Genomic DNA, 23,409 nt, shown 5'->3' with positions numbered 1-23,409 from the left:
AAAACAAGTAAACTAAGCCAGAAGACCCAGGATCTTTTATTACATATTTTCCACTTTCTATGTACTCAGATAAGCACAAATGACAAAGGTCTGCGAATTACAATGTAATACATTTCATATTAAATATTTTGATATATTTTTCGTTTTGAATACGTATCGTTATATAAAATGCGGTATTTGCCGCATTTTATACACATAAAAATGACAGAATGTTTGGAAAAATAATACGTTATAATGTTTTCAATGAGTAATGGAGATATATATATATATTTATAAAATAAACATTAATTATTGATTGATTCATTGATTTGGTGTTTAAGTGCACTTTATGCACAGGAAGGCTAATCGGCACTGGACCTAGAGTTTCAAGTGAGATCCGAAGCACTTGTGCTTCCACCAGGTATCGAATCCGGGACCCCTTGATTGCAAGGCGACGACGCTACCACTGCGCCATCAGGGAGGCCCTAAAAGCATTAAATATATTATATATAAGAAAATTCCGTCGTTTTTATCTATTTGTAACTAGCTATACTTATATATTTTCTACATTCAATAAGAACATTTTTGCATATCAGGAAATTGAATGAATTTCTCATGGAGCCACACCAGATTACTGGACTGAACCCAAAACTGTTGTCACTTCCGTTGTCAATCCATCAGGATCAAAAACTTTTGCGTTTTTTTTATATATTCCAATTTCAAAGTAATTTCTAATAACAAAAGATATTGAGAAATTAATTTACCATTTAAATTAAAGGCAAAGACCGAAAACTGCATAAATATCATATTACATATTTTGTTTGCACATTTCAGTGATATTTCTATGTAGACCGTGTTAAAAATGTAATCATAAACATTGGTTCCCCGGCAACTTCCGGTTTAAGTCAGTCCCCGTTGTTTGCAGTACAGTTCACAAGTATACGAAGTAAGAAATGAGCATTTGTTTTCATCAGTTGTGCAACGATAGCGACAAAGACTGAAAATAGTAAAGAAAAGTATTTGTTCAGGTTTTTTCATGAAGGAGTAAACTTGTTTAATACTTTGGATGAGCAACTGCAGTACAGATTATTAAAAAAATAACGTTTCTTCTTTAAAAAATAACAAAAGTGCCGTGATACCATTAAAGTGTTCAACGATAGTTCGACCTGCATTGTACATTTTTAAACCCGAGGGTAGATGGCAGCACCAATTATAATCTAATTACACGTCTATCTTATCTATAACCATACATAATATCATACGCTTGATCATACGGAAGTAGGCTACAAACTAAACATGTATAATAAAAATAAAATGGTGATTTAATTAAGACTAAACCACATATATTTGTTTTGTGACGAGAAGGTGTTCATAGATGTCATCAATTAATATTTAAAGGTATGTTGTACAGTTATTTGTTGAAGTATATTCAGACATACAAGTTCTCATGTACGTATTTATTCTCTCTATATGTCCTTCGGAAACCTATGAAGTGATACTTGACTCAATAAATGTGTTTCTTATCGAATTGTTCAACAATATGCTACATATTCTCAGGGGCAGAGTCAAAGAAACTTTTTATTATTATTATTATTATTATTATTATTATTATTATTATTATTATTATTATTATTATTACGGGTCCGGTATCCCATTCTACACCCTCGATTTCGGAGTTTTTATTCTTATGAAGATTATGTGATGCTAATTATGAAGAACAAAAATGTGCAGCGCGAAAACAAGTATTTACGAATGTACAGCAGTTTGAAGTTGAGATATTGTCGTTTGAAATTGTTGAGTCCAAATTTCCCACCGATTCCGGGCTCCGCCCCTGGGTTAATTGACCTACCGCCCTCTACCGCTACCGCGGCCCCGCCTTTATCTATAGAGTCCCTTTTAAAGGCATGTTAGAAATTGGCCGGAGTCACCTGCCCCCAACACTAATTCTCACTGTTTTCCGCATTGACACATGAAGATACCAAAAATGAAGGCTAAAAATAAACCTAAGAAGGTAACTTACCTCTTTTTACCAAGGACAGGCACTGAATTGCGGGTCGAAGTTAAATTTGTCAGTCCAGAAATAAAGTAACTCCTGCGTTGAAAGTCCGTGTTGTACTTTTCCACAGAATACTACCCTCCACTCTCTTCCCATCATAAAAATTAGAAGTCGCAAATTATCCCATCCCACAAGTCATTTAGAAATACTACCCTCCCCCTTTACGGCCTGCAGTTGCCAAAAAGAAATAATAAATTCCAATTTCTGAAGTCGCATAAATGAAATCCAGTGTCTGAAATGTCCAACCGCCAATATATCACACAACTAACATATCGCAATCGCAAATGTTCCCTTTGCACAAGTCAATCATAAGAAGAAAAATAAAAAATTGAGACGTGCGCCTGTGACATGAATCCATCAACCGCCATCATAGAAACTCTGAAAAACCTTTTTGACGTTACGCAAGGAACTTTATTTTTTTAAAAAAAGTAAGTGGCACGTAGATGTAAAAAATTAACTTCCGCGCTATTTGCAAACACTGTTTGTTATGAAGAACTAAATATTTTCACGAAAATATTTGAAATGTGCCTGAAATCGAGGGTGTAGAAAGGGATACCGGAGCCATTACTACTACTACTACTACTATTACTACTACTAATACTAATACTACTTACAAGGGAGGTTATCTAAGTGTCCCCTTCCGATTTCCATGAAACTTGGCAGGTGTATAGAGGGGCTAAAAAGGAGGAAATACGTGTTTTTTTGTTTCGGCTAAAAAACTGTTTTAGGGGGCAAAAGTCCCTCAAATGTCAAGATGAGGAGAAATTGAAGTGTGGATCTAACCCCGAAACCACGTAAATATGGCATAGGAAGAACACGCACATATAATTGGAACACACACACAGCACAGAGCTGTGTTTGCCAGTGATATGCACTTCATATCTCAAGTATCCCACTCGTGTATCTGCCAGTACTATTAGCACACAACTTCAACCGCCATCGTCCTTCACGATAGCACTTGCGTTTGGTACCAACAATCCTGCAGTTCTGTGCCGTGTGTGTTCCAATTATATGTGCGTGTTCTTCCTATGCCATATTTACGTGGTTTCGGGGTCAGAACCCCATTTGAATTTCTCCTCATCTTGACATTTGAGGGGAGGTTTTGCCCCCTAAAACAGTTTTTTAGCTGAAACACAAAAACAGGTATTTCTTCCTTTGGGCTCTCTCTAAACCTGCCAATTTTCATGGTAATCGGATGGCGAGACATAGATAATCTCTCTTGTTAGTATGTTTTTTTTTAAATTGCATACATTTGGTAAAAGTGAAAAAAAGGTAAAGTGCTCCCATGTGCATAGCACCACGCCATGAAGGCATATAGGGGGTGTGGGGGTAACGCCCCACACTTTCTTGATCCGGTCGTGAGTGGGGGTGATGTGATCAGCATCACGCCCCTGACCGCCTTTACCCCCCAGGGTTTCCCCCAGGTACCCATGTTATTCGACGCTGGGTGGGCGCCGGGGCCGCTTCCAACGTTAGAAAAGTTCCCGGATTTGAACCGGCCGAGGATCGAACCCGGGACCTTTAGCATGGTAGTCATACGCGTTACCGACTTTTTTTTTATTATTACAGGGCAACGACGTTACCAATTTTTTTAAGCGGTAGTATTCCCCGTTTTTCACTCTATTCTCAATTTTTCATTTCTCGGTTTTTCTCAATTTTCATTTTGACTCATTTGGACAAACACAAATACCCATGCCTTACCCGGGACTCGAACCCGGAACCCCGGCGTTATAGCGCGCTCTGTTAACCACTTCACCACGGAGGTCGACACAGACTGACCCACCGCGGCCACAAATGCATACATTTGTAATTTCCATATTCTACATATCTACATATATACAATTTGCATAACTGTGTACTGACAAAAAGCTGTTTTTCTATAAGCAGTGTAAAATAGACTGTAAGGTTAAATGTAAATCTACAAATAATAATACTAATAATAATAAAATAGTTGCTGTGTCTTTCTGTGCAAGTCACAGAAAATAATATATTTTTTTAATAAAATATCGCTACAAATTCACCATTCGAATTACATTCACTCCTTCCAGAAATCTCATGAGGGCACTTGACCCGCCCTCCCTCACTCACCCACCTGGCTCCTCCATGAGGGCGCCCTTGAGTAGTAGTATTAGCAGCACTAGTAGTAATTATGGCTAGTTGAAAATAATAAATTATTGAATTGTTTGTACCGTTCCATCTATCTCGTGGACCAAGGTTGGCTTAGCGCGGGCCTTTCTGGAACCGACTCCATAATGTTTATAATTCAGTCCAATCTGCATAGCAGTATTCAAGAGTCGTCGTCGTCCTCCACAGAGATAGGACTAGTTTCAGTTTTACCCATAATGCTAACCTTTTCCTCCAGCGGTGTCATGAGACTCTAAATTGCTCTCACGGTTCGGGTGTACGTTGCCAATTAAAAAAGGTAGCCAAAGGCTTGACCAGAGCGATACACAGGATTGACTTTAACATATAAAATTTTATTCAACTACAAAGTTCAGAAAGAAAAGTTAGACTAATACAGAGAGGTTATGAGTTTAAATTAAGGTAACAGGACTTTAGGTAAAGGTAAAGTGTTCCCCTGTGCTTAGCACCACGCCATGAAGGCGTATAGGGGGTGTGGGAGTAACGCCCCACACTTTCTTGATCCGGTCGTGAGTGGGGGTCATGTGATCAACACCACGCCCCTGACCGCCTTTACCCCCCAGGGTTTCCCCCAGGTACCCATGTTATTCGACACTGGGTGGGCGCCGGGGCCGCTTCCAACGTTAGAAAAGTTCCCGGATTTGAACCGGCCGGGGACCTTGAGCATGGTAGTCAGACGCGTTACCGACTGAGCCACCGCGGCCACAGGACTTTAGACACAGAAATTCAATGGATAAAATTAGTCCGTACTCAATTTAACTTGATACATAGGGACCCTACATTTACATATTAAACCCGTTACTAATCTATCTCCTAAAATAATATTCCTATTAGAGCATAAATTTCTACCTCGCGGTTGGAGGATGGGGGAAGAAAAAGGAAAGCTGATTAGTTACTTCTCTCACCCGAGGGTGGAGTGTGTTCTTGGCAGTGCCAAGTTCACTTCTCTCGTCCTAAGAGGGAGCGCAACTTCTCTCATCCGAAGATGGAGCGAGGCTATCTCTCACCCGAAAGTGGAACGGATACTCTGACCAGAGGACTAAGTTGAACCTCTTATGTCTCGTCCGGAGACGGAGCTCAGCTTCTCTCATCCGAAGATGGAGCCCTTACTACTCTTGGTTTCTCGCTGGATATGGCGGAGTGAGTCTCCTTTCAGGTGCTTGGTCTCTCGCAGGAGCGTAGCGCACCTCCTCTCGCCCGAAAGCGGAGTCGTTCTCCCTTTTTGGTGTTTGGTCTCTCGCCGTAGCGGAGCACACCTTCTCTCGCCCGCAGGCGGAGTCTAACTAACTTGCCAGCCAAGCTTTTGCCTTTATATAGGGTCTGCGATGCTAGCGAAAACGGGCGGAGAAGAAATAAACAAATAAAAGTATATTCCTAAAGTAAGTTTTCCAAAATAGAGGTGGAACTCATTTTTTTAAATTTATACAATTCTCAATTTCTTAGATTCTTAGAAAGGTCATAAAAATAGAGGTGCGACTCGTACAATTTGTGACGAGACGAGTTCGTTACAATAACCCCTCCCATCGGAAAAAATCTTTTGTTTTAAAATTCATCACCTACATTTATTTTAATGAAAAAGATTTTAGTTTAAAATATCATTACAACACTTGTACAGAATATATGTAAGGTTACACTTGACATAAATCCAAAATTCGTAAAACCATGCTGTTTCATAAAAGACATCACCACAACAATAAGAAACACAAGTTCAAATATAGAATATAAGTAAGATTAAATATTTATAACATAAATCCATGTTGTTTCATAAATTTTATGAAAGGAAACCTTCTTGGCACCCGGATGTTATGCTTTCAAAGTATTGAAATGGTATGTGAATAAGGCATAGGTTTGCCTTTTAAGATTGTCCTTAACTGTTGTGCCAGCAAAGTTTCGTTGTCATTCCAGTTAATTGTAACTGAAGGTTTCAGTTTGAAAGCTTCCCTTTGAGTATCTTGGTGATCAAGAGGCCCAGCAACTTCCTATCTTGTAACTTCCCTGGGTCGGGGAATCGGCAGGTCTTACTTCGTTTCGTTTGTCCTAGGAACTGGTTTCAGGGAATTCCAAGCTTTTCTTCGTTACATGTTGTTGTTTTAAAGTTCACTTTATGCACAAATGGGCTTAGTGAAACTGGTCCTACAGTTTAAAGTGGGATCCAAACACTGTAAAGTGCCCTCCATCGGGCATCGAACCCGAATAATAATCTATTAACTAGTATATAGTATATCATTCATTTTCGCACGTGTTTCTCTGTATATTGCTCTTACACTACTACTTCTACAGAATTTTTATTTTTAATCTAGTATTGAAATTTTATGAACTCATTAGTCTAGAAATCTCATTAAACAAGAGCTTTATGAAGAAACTTCAGTGAAATATTACTGTGCCAAACAGTGAAGACATTTGTGGAAGTAATATTTAAAGTATTTTAATATTTTCTCGATCTCTATATGTAAACGTCCGAAACGTCTTTTGTGTGAATAACGGGGAAAAAAACTTCCTTTGAACTCATACTTTACCATTTTAGCCAATAACAACAAAGGAATGTTGTTAAGTATTTCTTGATAATGAGCTGCATATATACTGTCAGTTTCACAACAATGATTCGATGTAATAGCAATAATTGAACTTATGAGTTACGTCTTACTGTGGGCAAGCTTACATTTACAAAATAGTTGTGTTACAAAAGGGATTATTGTATTGTTTTGGGCCCGATAAAACTTATGCCTGCCAGGGTTAAAAAATTATCTTCGTTGGCGGGGATACTGGTGTCTTAGTGAAGGGAAAAACCTGACATATCCCCCGCTAATTTGCACCCTAAAATATCTAAAAATATAATTGTAGATGTAGAAACGTCAAATGACAAATCAAAACAGGTAATTCCTCCGTATCTCCTAGGGGCACTAAAGTCAACTCAATGCTATTTCGTTGTGTGCAGATGATCAACCACCTATTTTGCTGCCTGGACCTAACCCTCCATTATATTACAGTGAATGTTCAAAAAAATGGCTTTAATAAACCTTGGACAAATGTAAGAAAGATATTGAGCCATTCTGAAGGCAACATACTCACTCTAGAAGTAGTTTTATATATATTTTCTTCTTTGCATGCGATTCATGAAATGTATGTATATACGAGGGCCACTATTTATATTTTGAGCCTTGGCAACACTGATTGAAGTTAGGCGCGATTTGACGTTTGCATGGAATCGTCTGGCATTATTGACCATAACGTACTTCAAATGTTTTGTCAATAGCTTCATTTGTGTTGTTTATGTTGCCTTGGAGATTGCGCGACAACAATAAAATGGAATTAACTCGTGAACATTTTCGTGCGATGATTTTTTACGATTTTCGAAGTGGATTATCAAGACAAGAGTGCATCGATCAACTTACTTCCACATTTGGCGATGAAGCCCCATCCTTTGCCACTGGAAACGCTGGTATAACGAATTTAATCGTGGCCGCCATTCGCTCACCGACGAGATTCGCGAAGGTCGTCCAAAATCAGTTGTTGTTCAAGAAATCATTGATGCTGTGCAAAACCTAATACTGCAAGATCGCCATGTGACATACTGTGAGATTGAGGGAACCATAGGCATTAGTTCCACCAGCATATATAAAATATTACATGATCATTTAGCTGTGAGAAAGGTATGTTCTCGTTGGAACCCACACAATCTGACAAAAACTCAAAAAGACGCTAGCTCGCGTCAATTGGTGCAAACAAATGCTCATTAAATACAATCGTGGTGCTTCAAAAGACGTATATAAGATTGTAACAGGTGATGAATCATGGATATATGCATATGAGCCGGAACGTAAACAGCAGTCGACTGTATGGGTGTTTCAAGATGAACCCAATCCAACAAAAGTTGTTCGCGCTGGAAGCACATCGAAACAAATGGTCGCCTGTTTTTTCGGGAAAACTGGTCATGTGGCAACTGTGCCTTTAGAGGAACGTAGAACGGTCAACTCTGAATGGTACACAACAATTTGTCTACCAAAGGTCTTCGGTCAAATACGGAAAACAAACAAACGCCGTCGGATCATTCTTCATGAAGACAATGCCAGCTGTCACACATCTCGTCTAACAATCGACTTTATGAACAGTCAAAAAATCGAATTGATGGGTCATCCGCCGTACAGTCCTGATTTGGCACCCAATGACTTCTTCTTGTTCCCGAATGTCAAGAATAAATTGCGTGGACAACTATTTTCGTCGGCGGAAGACGCCGTTGATGCGTTCAAAAACCATATTATGAAGGTGTCTCAAGAAGATTGAAAAAACTGCTTTGACAAATGGTTCGAACGAATGCAAAAGTGTATTGACCATAAAGGAGAATACCTCGAAAAACAATAAAGCAGTTTTCAATGCCAAATTCCTGTTTTTTCATTGTTAGGCTCAAAATATAAATAGCGACCCTCGTATGTATAATAAAAAAATATAACCCAGGAAATTTGCAAGAAATAGTGTTTCTTCATGCATAGAAAAATTTCCTCAAATGTATTCTGGCACTATATAAAATAAATTTAAAGGTAGAACTGACACAATTGGCAACCTATGAATCTGGATTTTCTTCATTAACGTTAGTAGAATAATACTTGATGAGGTAATTTTTGCAGTCATATTTTAGAGTTTGGAAACACATGAATTGTATTACAAATGAAAACCTTAAAAGTCCAATAAAAATTGTAAGACATACTGTATACAGCTGAAATTTACATGAGGTATCAACTGTTATTTACAAAACGACCTCAAGGCTGCAACACTAATCAAGTGGGCTTTAAAACGCCATTTTTATTATTTTAAAGATGGCTCCTCCTATACACACTTGCACCAGTAAAGAGGAGTGGTTTCTAGCCCTCTGTCAACCTAAAACTTACAGAAGTTTCTCGAAAAATGAAAATTCAATATCTCTGTGCATCCTTACCATACCAGAAAGTTCAATAATGGAGGAGAAAGTTCGACAATTAACTCAGTTGCAGGCAGATGGTCGGAAAGACCTTTGCAGTGGGTCATAAGTGACCTTTTTAAGGTATACAGGCACTAACTCGAAGTTGAAAATATATGTAGATCAGCAATAGGAATGTGCTAAAACACAGCAAACTAGTGCAACCCTCCGCACAGAAATCTACTAGATCAGAAACAAAAACAAATTAAGGTTTTGAGTCTCCCTTGTATATTCGAAATCTAAAGATTGACGTTTTTTTCTGGAATTGCTCTATTAGCTTTCCATTTTTATGACATGAAGTCCTGCGAGCGCTCTGTACAGCCGTAATTTTAAGGAGAGCCGCATGACTCTATCGCGCACGGAGATTGGCTAGCTAATCCTTGGCTCCGACAGAAAGGAACGTCAAATCCTTCGTTTCAAATTAACTGCAAAGTGAAGAGGATGGGCCAGGAAGATATGAAAGATATAAAAATGTACGCTTGACTTCTATGCCTTCTATGACGTCTTGACTTCATATTTAACCTAGAAAGAAACGAACATGTATCCCCGTATTAAAAAAATCTTGGCTAACACAATAGAAGAAATACCTAAAACTCACTTGATGAACAACATTTCTAAGACCGGCTCCACAAAATACTAATCCAATAAGATCTGTTCTCGTAGAACATAGTTCGAACACGATATCTGTAAGAAACACAATCTAAAAATACACAAAAGAAAACCGTTCACCTATGGAAAGTCCTTCACTGTTACAGGGATTATAGAATGGAACCAACTGTCCGCACTATTGACTAATATTATTTACCCTCATACTTTAAAGAAGAAAATACATACTGGAGAACTTACTATTGTCCCAAGAACAACAACCGACATCAATCTTAATTATTGCACCAGCAATTACAGAACATGTAACGCATACATATCCCCCCCCCCAAAAAAAAACCACACACACACACTCAGACACGCACAATGCACTTCTAATGACTTGCTACATATCTTTATTTCACAGTATGAATACTACTCAATTCCATGTATTATTCTATCGATGTATAAACTTTGAATAACCTTTATAGTATTATGATGATCAGTATGTTTTTTTCATTGTTTTGGTTGTTTCATTTTATTGACAAGGGTTCATTGTAAGAATGATCCTGCTTAAATAAAGATTCTATTCTATGCGCACCCAGACAGAAACTTGAAAGAAAGATTGATGATGATACAGTAGCGTATTATAAATTGAAACCCCACAACGCATATTTTGCCAGGGTCGAGGAGACAGCGTTTGAAGGCAAACTATATGGAAATTGTGTGTCTGAACTTCAACACTAAATATTGAAAACCTCAAGAAACAGAGTAAAGTGTTACATAAAGTATGTCCATATTTTAATGTGGGACAGAGATACAGAAAAATACTAATGTATTATGAACTTCTGGAAACACACACACACGATGTCAACCTGCATTTCAACTTCTCTGTTACTGTAAAAACCTACTTAGGCTCCTCATGATATGCCTCCTTTACCACCTTAGGGATATCGTGCAAATCCGACATTGAAAGTTCAGAGCCCTTGCAACCCATATCGCTAATGACAGCCATTGAACGCTTATCGCATTAACGCTGACCTAGAAGGGCGCCGAAAGGCAGATAACCCATTATACCCAATGTCAAAGTGAGAGGGAACCTTCCTTACAACACGAACATTGGTTGTAGACAGTAACTGTAACACGTAGTAGGTTTTCAGATCAAGGTTTGCAGGAAATCTAACAGTACCATTCGACCTTCAGTCTTCAAGTCCAGATAGATCTAGTCTCGAGGAAAAACTTGAATATTATCACAGTTGTAATTCAGACTAGATCAGCAGGTTAATTATTTAATAATGAGTTCCTTTTTCAGACCTTAGCTGTAATTTAGATTTGATATAAATGAAGTTACGTGTGATATGTAATTCCTCATGTCTGGACACTCTTAGCATTCGAAAAGTGCAGACGAAACTTCAAAAGGAATGATATCTATGATAAAAAGCAAATATTGTGGAATTTTTTATTAAGTTGTGATATTCTTATCATGTTCAGTATTTATGTGTGTGATAATCCTAAAAGTATTGAAGATCATTTATCATCAAATACTAAACGCACTACCAGTTATGATAAACGGGCACGAAATCTTTTCTTTTAGATATTGAACTATTGATGATTCAGAAATGGATATGAATACACAGGAATGGAATTCACTGATAGATTTTAGGTAAAATGTCATGGTCAGAATTTTCCATCGGGTGGAGGGTGTACGTTCATATTCAGGGTCTGTACAGGTAAATGTAGAGCCAAAATTACCATAAATTGGGCCTTCTTGAAATATTGAAGCGTTTTCTGGGGAACGTATAAATAAATCACTATGCCACATAACTTTGTGTGGTCGTACGTCGTGCTTTTACAGTGGCGGCGATTAAGTTTGGGGTGGGGGCAGTTCCCCCCCTGCCCCCACATACAACCCCACACTTTTTGCCACTTTTGCCCCCGCAGTATGCTAAACCTTACCTACAAAGAGAAAGTAAACTGTCCTTCCCCCCAAGTTTTGGCACTTTGCCCCCCCCCCCCTCAGTTTTGAACCCAATCGCCGCCACTGTGCTTTTATATTTGTATTTTTTGCTATTTTAGCGTCGATTTCATGCCACTTTTGACTAATCGCGACGATAAAGATGAGTGCTTATTAGATGAAATTGATGAAGGGACACTAGCGAATGTCTACCATGCAAAGGCCGGGATTCGAACATGTGAACTTCGGTTTTGATGGCAGCCGCACTCTTTGATCTAAGACAATAAAAATGGCTCCGGCGATTCGATTAGCGATCCTACTTTTAATTCTAGATCTAGTCCTGCTTGTCCTATATGGGAATAAAATTAACTTTAAATGTATGTGTTTATCTTGAGTAGTCTCACACTTCAACTAGTCCATCCTTTGCAGGTGTTTTGAAGAATTATGACATAAAATAAAATTTCAAAAAAGCCAACAAATTTACTCTTGGATTTTTCACTACTTTTCAACAACATACACATGACCATGTGCCCATTTAAATTTTTAGAATTGAATTCAATATGGCGATTGGGTGGCGAACGGACGTCATAGAAAGAACCATTGGTCCAAAAACATACTATGGCACTCTGTGACCAAACCCATAAGACGGACAAAACATAAATCAATTTCTCGTCTTTACAAACATGAATTATACGTACATTATATGCCCTACACCGTACTTTTTGACAGGCAATCAATCTAAAGTTGCCACTACAATAGATCAAGCATTGCATACATTTACAAATTTTCTACTGGGTACTTACACTCTTCAAGCCGTAGAAAAAGTAGTAAAGGGGACATTCAAGCACTCTGCTCACTTGCCTGTAAGAAATTTGTAAAAAAAAAATTAAAAAGAAAATACATTTACTTTTTCAAAATACTTCTGAATTAATTACATTACAATAACATTTTATTTTAAAGTGCATTGTACAATTTACCTAAATCATTTATAAATCATAATAAACCCACGGGGCAACAGCTCATTGAGGGCCCGGGGCCTACTCACTGATCCTACTCACTCACTCACACGAGGTGAGAGATCGTCTTACCAGTTACAGTGTGGTCAGCACGACGAACCGCCAGTGGTTGTTGTAGGTTTTCATGACCGGATTTGGCTACTCATTCGTAGCTCACCAATGTCCTCACGATGGTGGGTTTCCCATACACAGGCAGAAATCTCACAGAAAAGTTGTTACGCTTCCCCCAGGAGACTCGAACCAGCTGTGGTCCCGTAGACGTATTTACAAACCCTATAGTGCTGCAGAACGACCAGAAAGATTTGACTTCTGATTGGCTGTCAATTCGGAAGTTAATAAACTACAGTGTTCCTTCAAGGTAACGCTAGATGGCACGACAGTGTAGATTTCAGATATCCATCCTAATAAGACATGAAACCTCGTTAAACGGAAGATGATTTTTAGAACAATTTTAGAATTATTATTTTGAAAGAAGGAAAGGCAGAACTCGTCTTGAAGTGAATGACTTTCCTATTTAAAGTCACATCATTACAAACATCGTAACTACTTATTATCACTGAAAAACATAATTATTGTTCAACAACATTATGCTTCTAATAACTCACTGTTTTTGTTGTTGTGCAGGACAGAAATTGTATTATTTAGAATAAGTTATAAAACGATTCCCATAATGCAGAAATTACATTACGACACCAGGGATCCCAGGTTTGAATCCTGGCCAGGGAATATCTGTTCTTTGTAAGTGTCCCTTCATGAATTTCAACACATTCTCACCGTCGCGATTAGTCAAAAGAGGCTGAACAGCGACGTTAAATAACCTAATTCAATCAATTAGTCTCCGTATGTCCCTCTCACTTCTTTATTTCATTTGTCTTTCTCTGTTTCTCTGAAGACTGTTTCTGGTTCATTTCCTCATTCTCTATCAGTTCTTTAATATATCTTCTTTTGTGTCGCCGTTGAAACATTTCACTCTTCTGACCCAATATTCTAGTTAGTACACAACTCCTCAATATTGACACCCCCTATTTTTTTTCAGGTTTCTACAAACGACATACAAAACCACGACCGTTACAGCAGAAATCTATCTGAACTTACACCTTGACACACCACCAAGATAACAAAGCAGTCGTTCCACTTTGAAACATAGATCTGGTATCCGTATGCAAACAGACGCAATATAACAATTACGAAAATTACCCATATACACCGAAAAATATCACGATTGACTGAAACGTTGCTATGTGTTTCTCATGCTCCCAATTCGAAGGAAGGGCCGATGCCTAGAAAACCAGGTCTTTCGAATCAGATCTGGGACAGGACTCACCAGCAGAAGTCGCTCCTCAACTACTCACATTCCGGGTAAGAGACACTTCGAAGCAATTCTATGCTATCGTTTATTTCCATTTATTGGTATTCCTAGATTGATAATCGTCGATTCTAAAATACAGTGTTGCTTACGGGGTGTAGTATGGTAACAACTGTAATAGTGCAACGTTAATTTGATTTGATTTCGTTAATTTGCTAATTGCCGTAACAGTCTATAAAATCATTGCAAAGAACTCCAAATCCCATACATTTAGCCATCACCTTTCCAGACAGGAAATATCTAGAAACATCTGCGGAATGTCTTGTCAGACATTGCCGAGCTTCCTTGATCGCCATCGTTGTAAACAGGTATAAACATTGCAATCTAGGAACGTACTACAGGTAACTGTTTCAGCATTATTAGTAAATTCGATCGGAATAAATGTCTGGGAGGAGAGAGGTCATGGGTCAGTACGAGCATTGCAGGGAGAGAAGCAGAAGTACAATTCGAGGAAGAACGTGTTGGAGCGAGTAGGATACTTTCTTACAGTCACGGCCATAACATCTCTTCGCAGAACTTCAGCTACTAGACAAAGACAGGTATACCGTTTTACACCGTTTAAAACTCAAGTTTTGTAATGTGTGTAGTTATTACCTCTCACACCTTACCATCAAGCATATCATGAATAGCGAGTTGCTCCATAATAGGGTATGTTACGTGAAGATGGGAAGGTGTGAATGGACACTCACAAACACCAATGCCCAGGCCGGGATTCGAACCCGAGACCACTGCGCGATGTGCTAACCACTCTGCCATGAGGGCCGGCACAACGTTAAATATATCTATCAGTCCTGAATCATTTTCAGTACACCTAAGAAACAATATACCCTATACAAATGCTTGAATAAAAAGAATGAGAGACAGCATCTTTATTGATTGATTGAGTTGATGTTTTAAGTCCACTTATGCACAGTGAGGCTAATCGGGACTGGACATACAATTTAAAGTGGGATCCGAACCACTATGTGCCACCGGGTATCGAACCCGCTAACCCTTGAATACAAGGCGACGACGCTACCACTGCTCCATCGGGGAGGCCCTTTTACCTTTATCGACTTTTAATAAGCAACTGTCTGGTTTCCCTGACGGCGTAGTGCATCGAGGAGTCCAAGGTTCGATTCCTGATGGAGGTACATTGCAGAGTGCTTCGGATTTAACTTTAGAATGATGGTACGCATAAAATGTGTACTAAACACAGACCCGTACCCAGGATTTTTTTAGGGAGGGGCCATATCTGTTTTTTTACACACACACACATACAGTGGTGGCTATTTGGGGGGACCTGGGGGCAGTTGCCCACGAATTTTTTGCCACTTTTGCCGGCGTTGCCGGCGTACTATGGCCTCTTAATACATGTCTACCAAGAGAAAATAACTCTCCTTACCCCCCGCCCTCCCCTTCCCCAGTCTTGGCATCCAATCGCCGATGCTGGCCAGAAGTATTCGGATAGTTCTGAGTCTCGCAAATTAAAAATGTTTTCAAATTTCCTTTATTTTCTTATACCAGAACCATTGAACAGCCACGATAATTCTATGTTTAGAAAACAATATATTTATAAATTAAATTATATTAATTAGTAATTATTATTACAATAAATAATTCTAAATGTGAAACCCATAGCCCGCTACGATCCTTCGTAACGGGCTATGGTTAACCAAAATAAAGAGAGGGAGAGACATTTTCACTGGTAGCCAGTAGCTGCGATTGGGAGCCAAAAAAACTGGGAAGGGGGGCAAGGACAATTTACTTTCTCTTAGTAGACAAGTTTGAGTTTTGCCACTTTTATGCACATATATACTAATTGGGACTGGACCCACAATTTAAATGGGGATTCGAACCACTATGTGCATCCACCAGGTCTGGGTAGACAAGGCTAAGCATTAAGGAGCCACAGTTCAGGAGCAAAAGTGGAAATAGTGGGGGTCAACTGCCCCCCCCATGCCCCTCCAATCGCCGCCACTGCTGGTAGCCTTGTATCAGTGGTTATAAAACTGAAAGTACCCAATATCGCAGACTGCAGACTTCTGGAGACTGCCTCTCTGCACAACAAACACATTCATTTATTCAAGGACAAAATTGAAAGTTTTACAAGTTTTAAAAATCGTCGATGTTATTTTCGTAGCATTTTATAGGTTCACATTTAAATAATTCATGGATCGATGGGGGGGGGGGGGCATGGCCTCCGTGGGTACTGGCCTTACACGTTGTTTTGTGTACGATTACTCAGAACTTCCTTCGCAAATTTCTGAACTGCATGACGTTTCAGAGTATCTCAACTGTGACTGGTTGTTGTGTGCTTTTAGTAAGCAACTGATTGCGATTTCCCGCGTTCTGAATGCCACATTACGTCCTTTAGTTGCAAATGTTAAAACTTAGACGGGAGTTTTTACATATTATGTATATTTAAACAGCAGAACATCAAATTTCGGCGAAATAAGAAAAACCTGCAGAACTCCTGCCGGCACATGGATAAATTCTGTCTGGTCTTGTTAATTTCCCCATTCATGCAACACAAAAATAAATTTTAGGCGATAATGATAATATCAATAATACTACTACTACTAATAATAGCTTACTTTAAATGCTGAGCACACTATATAACTTAATACAGCACTAAGTCTAGTAAAAAAATTACAAATTACGGGGATAAAATATATAAAATGTAGAAGAATGCATCGATATCCACATTAAATTTCAAGATTTTTAAAAAAACATGATCTTCTACTAAAGTTAATAGTAATTAAATAATGCTGGCAAGTCTAATTTCTACTATGTATAACGTACTGTCATTTAAGTTATTTATTAATGTTAGTATTATAGTAATAAAAATAGTTTCTTATTAAGCGGTCGAGGTTCAGCCTGGAGTTTCTCTCGTTACCTCAGCCTTGTCAATGTACTTGTACATGTATAATAAGTTACTTTTAGCAGTAAGCTAGTAATGTATTTTTATTTTACGTCAATTTTTGCTACTTTGGCAAATCGCGACGAAGAGTATGAGTGATGATTAGATTAAATTGGTGAAATGTCCACTTAACGCGCTTGGTCGACACTTATGCAAACACACACACATGAATATATGGTATGTGTGTGTGTGTGTGTATGTATATATATATATATATATATATATATATATATATATATATATATATATATATATAGAGAGAGAGAGAGAGAGAGAGAGAGAGAGAGAGAGAGAAATGTCCATAAGAAATACCCAATTAAAATTGATTTGATTGATTGATTGATTGATTTGATGTTTTAAGTCCACTTTATGCACAGTAAGGCTAATCGGAACTGGACCTACATTTTAATGTGCGACCGAAACCACTAAGTTTCTTCCCCCGGTATCTAAGCCCATACAGACAGCATAGATAAAACAATAAACAAATACTTCATATGTAACGACCCCGGATCGTCACAAGTAAAGACGGATCCACCTCTAAGTTTGTTAGCTTCTATGATCAACTTTTGTAACTGTTAAATGTAAATATTGTTAGTTCAAGATTGTAACGAACTCGGATCGTCACAAGTAAAGACGGATCCATCTCTACGTATAATCAACTTTTGTAACTATTTAATGTTAATATATGTAGTTCAATATTTTCCCGCTCGCTTACGCTAGCATCGCCGACCGTATATAAGGGCGAAAGCTTGGCTGGCAAGTTAGTTAGACTCCGCCTGCGGCCAGAGAAGGTGTGCTCCGCTACGGCGAGAGAACAAACATCTAAAATAGAGAAGTTGCCCTCCGCTCATGCGAGAGTCCAAGCACCATAGAGAAGTTAAACTCCATCTTCTGATGAAAGAAATAAAAGGCCCTATAATCCAACCTAATAATGGGAAAGTATCTCGGTTGCTTTGTAAGAAACCGGTTGAAGTAAGAAATGGTGTTTCCGTTTCCCTACTTGTATATATGTATAGGATAATTTTAGTAAGATTAATGAGGCAGCTTCTCAAGGTACTTATTATTGTTAACTCTGTGTAGTTTTGTTTTTAAAACGTGTGTATATATATTATTATTATGTTAAGGAAATAAACTGAAATATAAACTTTCATCACCTATTGTTCTGTTGAGGTAAAAGCTATTGGTCCCATTTCATCTGAAATCTTTGGAGAAGCTATTTTACACCCGATCCCTGAAACTATGGAGTCTCAGCTCTCCACTGAAGAGACAGTTAACATTATGGGTAAATTTATGCACATTACGAAATAATGTTGTCGTTCTCCGCAACGCACTCGCTGAGCAAAGGTGCGTTTCTACGTCGACGACGGAGGACGTTGCACATACGCTGATCAAAACTGCAAAACGAACTGGATCCCAACCGAACACACGTGCTTCACTTCTCGATGCCTCAGAAATTCTTACCAAATATATATTTAACTTCGATTTTTTTCTGGCAAAATGTGACTTCTAGGAATTTTTTGACAAATATTAAGAAATTCAAATAATAAAAATATATTACTGTATATGCTCCAGTTACCATGATCACAATTCATAATTAGGTTTCGAGCTCCTTAAATGCAGAAAATTACTTATTTACCAAACATTTAGCCTGTATTGATTACACATTATACATTCTTAATTATTCTCTCCATTTTTCAAGAATGTAAACTTTCATGGATTGCAATAAACAAAAGTTATAATTCTATTTTTTTACTTTTCTTTATTGTTGCTGAAACGGAAGAATGGGGATCTACAGGGATATCTTGAAGATAACGATCATCATTGTCGTGCTTATTGTTCTGCTTGGCCAGGTAAGCCATTATAAATAATGAAAACGTCGCCAGTACTATACATGTAGCATGACTATCACCTGTTAATCAATCTTGTCCCCCCTAAAAATGCGAGAATTAGAATAGAATAGAATGGTCTTTATTTAAGCAGCCGTGTTTCGACCTCGTGGGCCGTTATTACAACCAACCCTTGTCAAAGATACAATAAATGAATAGAAACAAAGAAAAAAAACATTGATCATGATAATACAATAAAGATAATATAAAGATTATACAATAATAAAATGATACATTGAATTGATAAATATAAAACATAAGTAATAAGTCTTCAGTGGTTCATTATGTATGTGCTGGGGGGGGGCGGTGTTAGGTATGCATTGTGTGATGTATAAGTGCAGGTTCAATTGTTTACATATGAAGGTAAATGTAGTTGTAGGGACAAGTTCTTTAGTTGTTTCTTAAAACTTTGATGGCAAATAATTATTATGGAGACAGATATACCTTGTTCTCCCGCTTCTTAAACATAAATAAATTGAAGTAGTTATATTTCTTGACTCATGTTGTTTCCAAAAACTTTCAGCGTTGCAATAATGAGATGATATGAAATGAAAATACAAATACGTTATGTTCATAGTAGAAATTACAAACACAATATTTACTAATTGTGCCTTGCACTATGAAAAGCTGACTGATGAAATCATGGTATGTCCACACATTTTGCTTCGTTCTTCTGCCACTTTGGCTAATCGCAAAGATGAGTGATGATGTGGTAAAATTGATGAACGGATGCTCACGAAAAACACCCATGCCCATGCGGTATTCGAACCCCTGGCTTCGTAGCGCGCTGTGCTAACCACTCCGCCACGGAGCCCATAAGTACTATACACTTAAGCATGCATGCACACACACGAGTATAGTTTGTGAGTGTCCCTTTATCAGTTTCATCATATCATCACTCATCCTCATCTTTGCAATTAGCGAAAAGTAGCAGGAAAGCGAAGCAAATCAATCAAAATGTATATTTGGCTACGTGTCTGTTAGAGTGCTAGAGTGCTGCATCGAAGCCTTTTTGCTCGATCGTCTAATAGTTCGCACGGATGACGCTAGATGGGTTACGGAATTGGCTGTTTCATCGCTCGAGCGAATAACGCTCGAACATTCAAACGATCGGTAATACACTCGAAGCCCAGTAGTTCACGTGTAATCGTAATTTTTCTGTAGTATTGGCCCTTCAAGAATGGATCGTGATGTAAAAGACGCAGTGAAATTTAAACTGAAGTGAAGATAGTCATCATCTTCATGTTAAAATGTAATTAGTCCATCTTTACAACACACAGAAATACTTGAAAATGAATAATGGGCTGAAACTACCAGGACGAATTTTTACACATATATTTGTACGATTATTGTCCCATTGAAATAATATTTGATATTCTATATATTCGAGTGAATTACGCTCGAGCGTAGGGGATTCGATCCGAGTATTTTCGAGCGAAAGTGGTCCAATGCAGTACTCTAGACTGTCTGTATTTAATATTCCAAAACCGTTATCGACTACAATTTTCCTTTCATTCTAGCCACAGCACATGTTTCATTGTTTGATTTGGTTTATTTAACTTCGCATTTCTTCCACTTTTGGCTAATCACGAAAATGAGAATGGAAGGTCATAAGATGACCTAGTTGAAGGGACTATCAGAAACATAAAGGGACGACACAACACGAGAATTACACTGGCTGCGTGTCCAGACGCCATACCCTCGCTAGTCTGCCACAACATATGAATACCTTCTTTGATGAAAATATGGTTCCGTACTGTTATGAAAATTAACAGACCGTTAAATTTTAACGATAGAATACTATAAACTTTGTAGTAGATTCTAATAGTTTGGGGTGTCTACGCTGTGACTGGGAAATCGTGTACATTTCCTTTTCTGTTCTGATTACTATTGCCCTGAACCTTCCAACGCTGTCGATTTGTAATCAGGAGGTTCCGAGTTCGATTCCCATTGGAGGCAGATTACACAGCCTTCAATTCTTTTTTCGTCTGTAGTTGCCATTCTTCTCTGGAATGTAAAGTAAGCCAATCAAGGAGGACCCTGGTGAGAAGATACTGGGAGAAATTTTGTATTTTATTATTTTTATTGTGTGTATTTGTCTTTATCTTAATCTATTCACTATATGAGCTTAAAGTGGCCTTAAGGTAAAGAGTGACAGTTTCGCAGCAATTGTGCTTTTATTGCAATATCGTTAGAACGGGCACTATTACTAAACATTACCCCCGACTATACAAGAGAGCATGAATTTTTCCCCATCTTGCAAGTGGGAGCGGTTTTTTCAAGTTAATTTTTAAGTTAGACATGACGTTTGAAAAATATGATGAAGAAGGAATCCCATGCATTCTGTGTGGGGAAAAAAACATCAACAACTTCAAATTCAAGTTACGGCTAATCAAATGGGGGTTTTCTACTTTTCCGACAAATAAAATCTTCAACGTGTCCTCTGTCCGTTCATGTGTTTTTCTACGCCATCGGAAGTTTAATATTCCTAACATAACAAGTAAAATGATACTCCCGCAAACGTAAAAGCTGGTTTACATTGGTCGAGTGAGCGGGAGAGTTACTGGCGTATCTGCGCGACTCGACCCTTCTATGGCGAGTAACTGCTTGCATACTTTCTACTCGTCTCCAGCAAAGTAGGATAGTAGCTGCAGCTGTTTGGTGCTCTTTTCACAGAATGAACCCATCGACGTCGTTGTCGATTTTTAAAAAAAAAGTTCTGAAACTGTTTACACACTTTTTGTCACGAGAAATGAATACAATAAATAATAATGCACAAGGACATGTCTGGAAAAAACTAATTTCTATGATTTTTCTATTTTCGATCATTCTTGGTTGAACGTAAATTTCTTATTTTTAATTTTATTTCTCCTACGCCAAATACATCAAGTCTCATCTCTTCAACTTCATACGCCCGTAGTTTATTTTGCTTGTTCCTACCTAATATAATCGACACAAATTCCATGGACACTCACAGACACAAAACATCACAGACTCTATACTGTCCCTCACTTCCACGTAGTACACCCTGGACTGCAGACTAACGAGGCTCTGGCGACTGGCCCCATTGCCAGTATAATTTTGTTTGTGTTGTCCTTATTTGTACTGAGTGCTCCATTACAGCCTCAGCTTTTAACGAAAGCCAGAAGATTTTAATATTTTATGATTTTAATTCTGCAACGTTAGAGTTGTTATATGTAACGATAAGGGGCTGGACCCCGAATAATGTGACGGGTGCAAAGTGGCCTTAGTGCTGACGCACCCAAAATTTTAAATTCAAATCAAATCAAATCTATACTGTCCTCAGAAAGCGTTTAGTTGGTCGAGTCGCTGTCCTCCGTGGACAGCCACTCGACTGTCCTGACTACTGGAGAGAGTACTGGCTCCAGTACTCTTCCCAGTTGTTTACACGAGGAGAGTAGCTCGCTTTACCCTACTCACTCCAGCTACTCTCCCGTCTACTCGACCAATGTAAACCAGGCTTAATACTATGTTTTCTCCCTCTCCTACAACAATCCAGCGCACAGACCGCGCTTTCTCAAGTTTCCCGCGGGAAAAAGTCGGTGGAGGAGCGGTTTAGGGTTCCTCCTGGCCTTAACACAAACTTCCGCACACTTTTCATTACATAGTTCTGTATAGACATAGCATTCATCCATTTATTGACTGTCGCAACATTTCCAAGTTGACAAGCGAACATTAATTGTAAATGCTACGTCTCCCAACAGCTTTCCAACGCGACCGTAGACCCGAGCAAATACATTCCGGACGAAGACCTTCCGTACTGGTGGTTCAAGGGCTGGCAATCGAGGGACAAGCAGTCCCGGATGTTTCCGGGGGCCATCAACGGGATGGGAAAGATGTTCATCTGGATGGGTACTCTCATGGGCCAGGAGAAGGAGAAGAACAAGGACGCACAAACCGTTGTTAACACAATGGTTCCTTACCTGGTGGGCAAGATTGCGGCAGATTCCTAGCTGGACCCGTTATGACGTCGTGCTCATCTAATTTATGTATTTAATTATTTATATACAACAACTTCTGCCAAATATGTATGCTGTGCTTGTTGAATACAAATATACATCATCAGTACAAATATTGTTTCACATTATTACTGGGTAATGTAGGTCCAATCGTGAAAATGAATTTCTTGAGCCATATTACTGTAAGAACTTTAGAGAGTGGGCTAGTTGTAGGTTGTCTTCTAATTCGTAATTTGGGAATATAATAAATTTTCCTATGTAAACTGATATGTAAATCTCATCGGTACAGTGTTGCACAATGCAGATACGAAAAAATCACAACTGAGTCCACGCTACTTGCAGAAACGTTCATTTCTGATACCATTTGCTCAGTTCATCACAAGTAAAAATTTACTGTATGCATTTTCTCGCTTAAGATATTATGTTTTCCTTATATGTCATTCATTACATACATGTAGGATGGTAAAAATATTTTGATCCGAAGGAAGTCAGTTCCCCCCTGAAAAATCTGTTAGTTCTAATGATAAAATTATTGTTATTATTATTTATTAAAGTATGGATCACATAAATGATACATCATGAACAACATATGAAA

At 38.3% G+C, this 23,409-nt stretch overlaps 1 protein-coding gene across 1 annotated transcript; it reads left to right on the top strand.

Annotated features, from left to right (window-relative positions):
* Positions 1-13,986: 13,986 nt before the first annotated feature.
* On the top strand, positions 13,987-22,888 carry LOC146001968 (uncharacterized). The gene is made up of 3 exons (XM_083139691.1): positions 13,987-14,039; positions 18,729-18,798; positions 22,560-22,888. The coding sequence occupies exons 2-3, from the start codon at positions 18,730-18,732 to the stop codon at positions 22,806-22,808; spliced, it is 318 nt and encodes a 105-aa protein (XP_082995817.1). The 5' UTR covers positions 13,987-14,039; position 18,729; the 3' UTR covers positions 22,809-22,888.
* The last annotated feature ends 521 nt before the right edge of the window (positions 22,889-23,409 follow it).

Source organism: Lepisma saccharinum, chromosome 18 (genome assembly GCF_977018435.1).
Source record: "Lepisma saccharinum chromosome 18, izLepSacc3.1, whole genome shotgun sequence".
Classification (NCBI taxonomy): domain Eukaryota; kingdom Metazoa; phylum Arthropoda; class Insecta; order Zygentoma; family Lepismatidae; genus Lepisma; species Lepisma saccharinum.
The sequence above is the reverse complement of the archived record's forward strand: the minus strand, read 5'-3'. Positions and strand labels throughout refer to the sequence as shown.

What these genes read in the sequence shown, in the direction of transcription:
- LOC146001968 (XM_083139691.1), top strand. Translation starts at nt 18,730, where the DNA reads ATGGGGATCTACAGGGATATCTTGAAGATAACGATCATCATTGTCGTG. An exon ending in TTATTGTTCTGCTTGGCCAG is followed by an intron (nt 18,799 to 22,559) that starts GTAAGCCATTAT and finishes GTCTCCCAACAG; the next exon opens with CTTTCCAACGCGACCGTAGA.